Source organism: Apteryx mantelli, chromosome 9 (assembly GCF_036417845.1).
Source record: "Apteryx mantelli isolate bAptMan1 chromosome 9, bAptMan1.hap1, whole genome shotgun sequence".
Classification (NCBI taxonomy): Eukaryota; Metazoa; Chordata; class Aves; order Apterygiformes; family Apterygidae; genus Apteryx; species Apteryx mantelli.
The window spans coordinates 15,199,523-15,208,698 of record NC_089986.1 but is presented as its reverse complement, the minus strand read 5'-3'; the positions used below and the strand labels follow the sequence as shown (position 1 = coordinate 15,208,698).

The following is a 9,176-nucleotide window of genomic DNA, read 5'->3' as shown; positions in this document are numbered from 1 at the left end:
ATGGGGAAATGGATGGAGGTCAGAGGTCTGGTCTTCCTGCCACAGGCTCTCCGTTTGACCTCAAACAAGTGTTCTGGGCTCCCTTTTCCCCTCCTGTCCTTCGTCTGTGTAGATCGTAGGAGCTTCTAGGCAGGGTTGGTCTGAAGTGCAGCAGTGAGGAAACTTTGTCTTGGTCATTGCCTCTAAGACATACCATAAAATTACTCCATATATATGTGTGTGTGTGTGTGTATATATATGTATAAAATCTCTAGGATGTCTAATGGAGCAGAAAGAAATAAACACAAAATGTCTCCGGGAACATGTGGGAAGAGCAGAGTCCCAAGCCGGTTATTAACCCACTTGCAGGACAAGGCATTTGCTGAAGTTCAAAATTCAATTAAAAAAAAAAAAAGCAATTTTGCACCGAGCCCGAGGTCTGCCCCAGCCCCGGCACCCGCCCCCCCTCCGGCGGCCCCCGGTGGCCCCGCGCCGCGCGGCCCGACCCCCGCAGCGCGGCGGCGGCAGCGGGCGGCTCCGCGGTGGCGCGGGCGGGCGGGCGCGGCGCGGGCGGGGGCGCAGCCAGCGCGGCCGCTTGTTGATCGCGGCGCCCGGCTCCGCTCCGCGCCGCGCCGCGCAGGCAGCCCCCGCGCCCGGGCGGCCGCTGCGCTGCGGCGCCGCTTGCATTCTTCCATTGCAACCTCCGCCGGCTTTTTTCTCTCTCCCTTTCTTTCCTTTTCCTTTTTTTTTTTTTTTTTTTTTTTTTTGCATGAAGATGGCGGCGCCTCTCGCCAGCAAGGCAGGGTCCGCCGGCACCAACAGCAAGCCTCCCTTCCCGGAGCTGGATTTCCGATCGGGAGCCCGGGTGGAAGAATTGAATAAACTCATCCAGGAATTCACCAAGCACGACCAGAGGGAGTACGACGACCAGCGAGCCCTGGAGATCCACACGGCGAAGGACTTCATCTTCTCCATGCTGGGTAGGGCAGGGGCCGTGCGGGGCGGGGGCCGCGGCGGTGCCGCCCGGGGGCCGCGGGCAGGGCTCCCCGGCGGTGTGGCACCGGCACCCGGCACAGGCACCGGCACCGGCGGAGCCTCTCCCGCGCCGCGCCGCGCCGCGCCGCGAACGGGCCGGGCCGGGCCGGCTGGGAGGTGTCCGGCCGCAGGGCGAGTCTCTCCCCCAGCAAACTATTTGTTCCCATCCGCTCCCCTTACCCTTTTGCAGCGATATGTTTCTAAGCGCAGAGGGAAGGCTGGGTCGCGGAGCTGGCCGGTGCCCGAGAAACACGCCGAGCGAGCGGGGGGCGAGCCGAGCCCGACCCTTTATTGTTTTTCCCTCGACTGTCAAGACTGTGGGAAATACAATTTATTTATTTTTTTGACTGCTTATCTTGGTTTTTAGACCGGCTGATGCTTTTACGGGAGCATCCCCCCTGAACTGCGTTTCTTGCTTGGGTTGCAAAACTTGCTGCGAGTGGAGCAAGTCAGATTGTGGCGGGGGAGTCCTCATCTGCGTGAAACTTTGGTAGGCAGGGATCCTTAAACTATAGTATAACAAGTGCTGGCCGTTACAGAAATCACCGGGGCTCTGGCATGACTAAGGCTTATTAAGATTAACAATGGAATGACTAACAACTCTGACTCTCTAGGCGGTCAGTTCCTGATAAATATTTACCTTGTTTTGACTAAGAAATCACTCATCCAAATGGAAGACTTCAAGATACGAAAGGATGCTCTTTTATGTTTAGGTTGCACCTTGGGATCAGTATTCCGGATTTGAATCAATATCCCAAACATCTTTGCATGTAAAATAAGAACCTGGGTAAAAAGCAGGTGTGACCAGTCAATGGTTCTTTGTAGCTCAGAGGTGCACATACACCCTCGAAGTGTATATGGCACATCCCAAATTGGATTACTAATAGCCTATATCCAATTTCTCATTCAGAAGGACAGACCTATCATATTACAATAGTAATTATTTTCTGTAACAAGGGAGTATCCTATCCAGAAATCAACAGTCAGTTGCTTCTTCTGTAACCAGAAACATACCTACACTTACTGAAGCAGCATCTACCTGCCAGGCTGGTTGTCTTGTAGGGTACCTGGATAAGCATAATTGCCTGCTTGGGGTTTGCACAGCCGATTTTATGCGTGTATTGCTTTTTCACCCAGGGCTGGACAGGATATAGCAGACTAAATTTAGCTTGAGAACAAGGACAACAAGTTAAAAAGTCAGTAGCATGTATATTTATAGTTGTTGTTATAAATATTTTTCCCTTCCTGTTTTAAAAAAATGATGTGATGAAGCACAGGTTACATCAAAGTCCATAGGAGTTTTGTTATTGAAAACCTGATCCTACGGAAGTCATCCACAATGATGATCTGATACATCTTTCAATCTGGGCTTTAAATAACTATCTGAGAAAGCAGGGCTGGATGGGATGAAGCAAAGAAGAGAAGAGAGAAAAAAACCAGAACTGCAGTTTTGGGTGTGTGGGTGGCAGGTAGAGAAAGCTTTATATTGCCCTGTTTAAGCATTGCTAGTCTTTGCAGAGGACAAGGACCACAGCGTATTTTTTCCTGCCTGCGCTGGCAGGAGAAGACAATAGCAAAAAGACAGAAAACTGGACTGTAGCATACTTTGTATTTCTGCAGATGCACCTAAATGCCTTGCCATTCATGAAAATGATGAGCCTAAGGCTGTTTAGGACTGACAAATTAATGTGGCTGGCTTTATTGGTATAATGGGTGGGAGATGAGCCTTGTTTAGTTTTACAAGTATAAACTAAAATGGGGTTTAAACAGGAGGTGCATTCTTGTCCAAGTTATATCTGGCAATTAACAATGAGACCTGTTCCTGAAAAAGAGTTTTCAGGACCAAGCACAGGTCAGAAAAGGAGATGGGGTGTCTGATTTGTCTGGGTTGGCCCCAAAGGTTGCATTTCTGGATCACACCCTTCTTAGCTGGAGCAGTGTTCCTGGCTCAAGAGCAGCTTAAATCTAAAAGGATTTAACTTACTAATAAATAGCTCTTTCCCCTGTGCCTGATCCCTCCCATACGTACTGCTCTTATCTCGTCAGTGATGATAGGAAAATTAAACATAGCTTCCCAGATTTAATTACATTGGTGTGTAATTGGTGGATGAACTATAGGCCAGGAGACTTTGTGCAGGTTCTCAGATGTTGGTACTCCAGATGACTTGGCCTCTAGGTCAAATCTTTGCTTTCTGTCTATATTAACTCTTGTTCCTCTATGTGTTGTCTTGCGCTGGCTATTGACAACTGAACTGTGGGAGATCTCAGGTGTTGTGCTATGATAAGATTAGGGAGATGTCCTGCTAGTCATGCCTTTGTCCAGAATCCCTCAAGCTTTGGAGCAGGATTGTAAATGACCCAGCAATCTGGTGATCAGCAGGGGAATGAGTGTTTTCTGGATGTAGTCAGTTTTTGGGCATCTCATCATAGTCACCAAGACAATATGGTCTTGCTAACACTCTACCTGAAACAACACATGTCTTTTGGAGAACCTCTCCTGGGTAACTTCCCATACTCGTGCTGAGCTGTGCCTGAGGATTACTTGTCACTTTGACACAGGTATTACTGAGCATCAAAGGAGGGGAAGCCTGTATTAATCAAGGAAAGGAGTGGAGGAAAGACTGTCTTGTGCTCTGGGTGATGGGCTGACTGGGGGTGACCAGGAACCAAGTCTCCCTGCCAGTCATGAGCCAGGCTAATTACTTCTCACTGTGTCTCATGGTTTTTGTGTTTAAGGTGAGATACACAAGTATTTTTATTTGAGTGATAATGTTGCAGTCGGTTATATTTTGATTTTTAAAGCACTTGCTGCTATTGTGATGGGGGACAAAAAGCACTGATGTTACAAAACCTTTCAGGGGTACCTGACCCCGACAGTAGTGTTCCCTGCCCCCTTCTGCAGTACAGGTACTTCAAGGAAACCTCTTTAATAAAGAGTTCCTCTCTTTCAGTTCAGCGCTTAAATAAAAATGTGTTGTAATGCACAGATGTTCTATGAGACTTTTAAAAACCTCATGTATTATGCTCTTGAGAACTAGAATATTGCATATTAAATAGCCCCTTGAAATTTCCAGTGCTAATGCTGCCTCAAACCAGCTCTAGTATTAGGGATACTGATTCATTTTGCTTCTTAACAAGGGGAGGAAAAAAAAAAAAGAGCAAGGAGGCCTGAATAAATACAGACTATACAGAGCTATTTCCTCCGCTACCGGTACACATGGGCATTCAGTCTTCTAGAGCAGTTCTCAGGTTCTTCAGACTGGTATTTTATTTCCCTTTCCCATCATATGACTTTTCCTTTTCTGTAAAGAGTCGGGAGAGGGATGCTTAGGACACACCATGCCCTTCTTTTTGTTCTCATTGGCCCCTTCCCCCCAAATCAGGGAAAGGCCTGGTTTAAAATGATGATAAAGTGGCATTTATTTTTGAAGGCCTCTGCTGTACCTTTTTGTCGCCTCAGTGGTTGCATCCCGAGTCTGCAGGAGAGGTCTGGAGCCGCCTGCCCAGATCTGCAGATCCCCACTGGACCCGAGGAGGTTTTGCAGCCAGCTGCAACTTAGAGCTGTTGACAAGACCTCTAGAGAGCTTGTATCAGCACCTGATATGGGAGAGGCTGCGAGCCTATTCTGAGAGTGCTTCTTGGCTCTGAGCTTCAACGAGTTGCCTTTTCTGTGGTGTCTTCCCAGTGCTGAGCTGGGTGTACTGATAGGTGTTTGTGGTAGAGGCAAGCTGCATGGTGGAGGTATAGGTGGCATCAGCAAAAGATTTCTACTGCCAAAACCAGCTTCCAGAATGGAGCGAGTTACCCTGCTGGGTCCCTGCATCTGTAGCAGGGTTTCCAGCTGTTTCTTGGACGGATGACTCCTAAAACATGTGCGATGGAGGTGCAGATTGCTGTGCTGAGAACACAGGCGTCCTGACAACAGCTTGCTTTTATTAGCCCCTTTTACAAGAGGAGCATTTCATGGCCTCCTGTGTTCCTGAGCTCTGTATATCAGAATGACACTGATAGTGTGACTCTGTTGTGTGGGTCTGTGTGGCATTTTTTTCACCTTTCTCTAACTTGCATATGAAACCTCCTGTTGTAGACTAGACTTTAGGCATTGTTGGAAGTGTTACCTGTTTGTCTATGATAAATCACAGAAATTCTCTGGTTTCTGTTGTAGCATTGAGCTGACGAAATAGCAACAGGATTGCAGTGATCTCTCTAGGGTTAAGTCTTTTGTGTGTGTATGCCTTTTCTCAAGAGAGGCCAATCATGATAGGAGCGCACTGTACTCTGAGGCCTATGTTAATAAAGGCTCCCTGCTGACATTCCCTGTGCTGCTGAATGCGTAATGCACAGCTGTTAAAAACAACCTTACTGTACTGCAGAATTCATTTCTGGCTTCTGTTGGGCCACTTCTCCCTGCAGCCCACAAGTTTCTGTATTTGTATATGAGCTTGAGCTCTCTTGTTTTAAGGGGCAGAGTGCTATGGTGATATGTAATGCTAGGAAGGCGTTGGTAGCTGCTATTTGGTTGTAGCTCCCAGAAGTCAGCCCATTTCTTCCATCCTTGGGATTTCTTTCTGTGTAACAGTTAAAAAGGATCTGTAGCCTCCTCTGTCTCTTTGTTCAAAGGAATTGCTGCATGTGTGCAGTGAAAATAACTTGAAGATCTTTCTCTCAATTTGCTTTGAGTTGCTGGTACTTCACTTGCTCAACTACTGTTTTGAAACATTAGGCTGTTATGCAAAGTATTTAGTGTAATAGCTAGGAACATGTCCTGAGGGCACAAATTCTTGTGGCAGGCTTGTCAGGTTGCCCACTGCCTGCCTGTTCCTTCAGTCTGTGGAAATATTTGTAAAAGATTTGGGTGAATACTTGCCAAGCCCAATTATGCAATTATGTTTTAAGGGCAATTTTATAATTATAGTGGAGGATGGTAACCAGGATACATGAATTGTTGGGGGTTTTTGACTTTTCCTTTTTTTTTCTTCCACATGACTTTGCATGAACACTAAAACATTTAGAGCAATTCTAGTCAGAAACCCGTTCAACTTTCTTTTAGGCATCTGACTATTTTTATAGGTGAGTCCAAATTAAAGGCAAATACAACCTTGCTCAGGAAGGCTGGAGGACATGTTTTATTACAGCTTTGATGATTTATAAGACAGATGTGCACTTGGAGACCCAGTGCAGCCCGTAGGCAGAGCCCAGCCTGTAACCTAGAGGAGACTCAGGATATAATAGTCCTACCTTCACTTCTCAGAGGGAATCTCCAAGCTGTACAAATTTCTTGGATAATTGGGACCGTCATCTCTAATTTTGATTTGACAAATGCCAGACCCCTTTTGGCTTTGACCACTTCCTGTACAGCCAAAGCTTTTGCATCTTTTCTCTGGCCATAACATGTACAATCTTGCTCCTGTGTATGTCCCAGTCTTTTTGCTGCAAAGATAGTTTTCCCAGGTACATCTCTAAAACCTTTCCCCGTCTTCCTTCTGTGTCTACATTAAACCCTAGCTGTTTGTGCTCTACAAGATCAGTTAGGTGAGAAAGTGCCAGGAGGAAACATGCTTAAAATGAGATTAGCTCTTACCTCCAGTCAAGGAAGGTTTTAGTTGCCAGGGCTGCTACAGCATGACCCTATGAACAGCGAGTGAGGTAACAACCACCATTCCAGGCATGTCTTTATGGGACCTTATGGTGGCAGCTGCAGGTAGAGGCTCTGGCAATTCCTGCCCCTTGAGCATGAGGAGAATGATCCACCATTGGGTCCATTACCTGTGGTTGAGTGATGCTAGCATTTTTCAGAAGGCAGCAGCAGCAGCAGCTGTCCCATTGGACTATGTAGATGCTAGCTTGGGGAGCAAGAGCTATAGCTTATTTGCTATGAAAAGAGAGGTTGAAGAATTGAGAACGTTATGCAGAGTGACGTCCTTTCTGAGCCGGGTTTTACCTTAACAACTTAGAGCTGGGATCAGTTAAGTTCCATTTTCCGAAAGAAAACCACTATTTCTGCTACTTACAGTAGCTTTGTCAGCTATCTTCTGAACAAGGAGATAAAAATCCCTGAGAGTAACAGTCCATTCATCTGTACAATGTACATGTAGACTTTCTTTAATTTACCTGTCTTTGGGGTAAGAAACAAGCAGTATAGTAGATGGAGCACTGTGAAAACAAAGAAGGGGAGCTGCCCTGTTTTTTTCCTAGGAAGAGCATGGGATCTGTCATGGGAGCTAAAGCAGAAGACAGCTTTGGATGTGGTGCTCACAGAACTTCCTTTATTAAGAAAAGGGGAGTGTGCACACATGAGAGCAAGGGTGTGGAAGCTGAGAAGTGTTCTTTAGGTGAATGTCTCTAGTTGTTTGCCTGGGTCTTGTTCTGGTCACTGGTGATGTGATGTGAGTTCAAGAGACTCTAAACTGAAGCCTTATTGAAACTTGCAGCCACACTTTGTAGGTTCCCCATCCTAGTATGGATTTCTGCATCCAGTGAAAGGTTATGACTTCTGATAGCACAACCCTGTTTTACCATACCACTAACAAAAATACGGGTTTGGATTCTTTGCTAATGTAACTGGAAGGCAGCTTATGAGGCATTCAAAATAAATCTTTCAGCAGCTGCTGATGTTCCAATTGACAGATGCTGCTATGGATTTTGCTTTCTTTATTAAAGAGATCGCCACTACTTCCTTTCATTTCTACCATGCTGTTGCATTCCTTTTTACTGCAAATAGCAAATGTCCTGAATGGATTAATCTGAATTTCTGTTTGGACCTTGGTACCTGAGCCAACCTGACAGGTTCCTGAATCATGTGTTTCTGCATTAGATAAACTTCCTGCACTTCTTTCAAAGCACCATTTCAATGACTTTCTGGTTATAAGGGAGTTAAAATTTGCTGTAGCTTTCAGTTTGAGGAAGATTCCTTCCCTTCTCCCCACCGTATTTGACTTCTGAGCTTTTAATAAACACTTGACGCTAAGGAAGTTACAGCAATGCTGTTAATGCATTGTATTTTATCTGCCAGACAGTATGATTTTAGTCTAATTTTAGAGCATTTAATTAAAAGGTGGTTAATGCATTTCGTTGTGAGCATGATGGTGTCAAAAGTACAATTTGCATACCATGAATGGGGGCTGATTAATTACATTAAGGTTCAGAACATCTGTGTCTTGGAAACAGCATTGGTAGCTTCTCCCACCCACTCATTTTCAGATCTCAGGGCAGAAGTTTGCCCAGCACTAGGTGGCTTCAGATTGTAGAGCAGGAGATGGTGGCACCCATTTCTCAACAGAAAAACAGTTCTGTGAGTAAAACTCTGAGTCAGGACACTGTAGACCTATGTTCCATTCTGAGCTGCCCCACAGCTCACATAGCCCTGTACAAGTTTACAAATCTAATGATATGTTCTGGGATTGCGGTACTATCAGAAGCCTTCCACCATCTCTGCTTCAGCTCTCTGTGAAAATGCAGTACTTGTGCCCTTTTTTATTACTTGCTTGGCCTCTGAAAAGCTTTGTGGTAGAGGCACACTGACCACTTCAAGGTAGCTGTGTTCCTGCCTGACTGCTACAAATAATAGGTTTTTATTTATTTATTTATTTATTTATTTATTTCATTAAATACCAAAAGCTGAGAGTTTGAGTCCAAAGCCGTCTTGGGCACTGTGGCTAGCAATGCTATGAGAGTTAAACTCTTGTTACAGACTGCAGTCATCCTTTGCTGCAGAGAGGACTGAAGAGCTGCACCAGTTTGGCCCTGCAGTACTGGAATAGTGAAGCACCACAATGTTACCGTTCTTCAAGTTGGGATGCCTTAGCCATGCAACCCTCTGAGGCTGCAGCTGGAAAAAGAGGCCTGTTCTTGAGAGCCAAGCTTCAGAAAGCATGCAAATACTGAAAGCAGGTTGTTACTCTGTCATTGTGTGTTGATCTAGTGGCTTTGAGATCAAGTGCAGTTTAGCCTCTGAGAGAGAGATTCTAGTCTGACCTATTTAGGCTGTTCTAGCAAGTACTCTTATTTTATACTGAAGGGATCCCAAAGCTCTGACAAATTAGTTTAAAGAGTACATCCTGGTTACAATCTATGTGCCAATACAATTTGGTAGAGTCTGGCAATGCCAGGCAGGAGAAGACAGCAGTTTGGGACAGAAAGCAAGGGAAAAATGCCAGACATG

The 9,176-nt window shown here is 45.6% G+C and overlaps 1 protein-coding gene across 1 annotated transcript in view; it reads left to right on the top strand.

The window, feature by feature from the left end:
• The first annotated feature begins 614 nt into the window (after positions 1–614).
• MB21D2 (Mab-21 domain containing 2) overlaps positions 615–9,176 on the top strand; it is a 66,006-nt gene continuing 57,444 nt past the window's right edge. Inside the window, exon 1 of the mRNA XM_067301451.1 lies at positions 615–959. Within this exon, the coding sequence (XP_067157552.1) occupies positions 749–959 (211 nt within the window). The 5' untranslated portion in view covers positions 615–748. The remainder of the gene's footprint in view (positions 960–9,176) is intronic.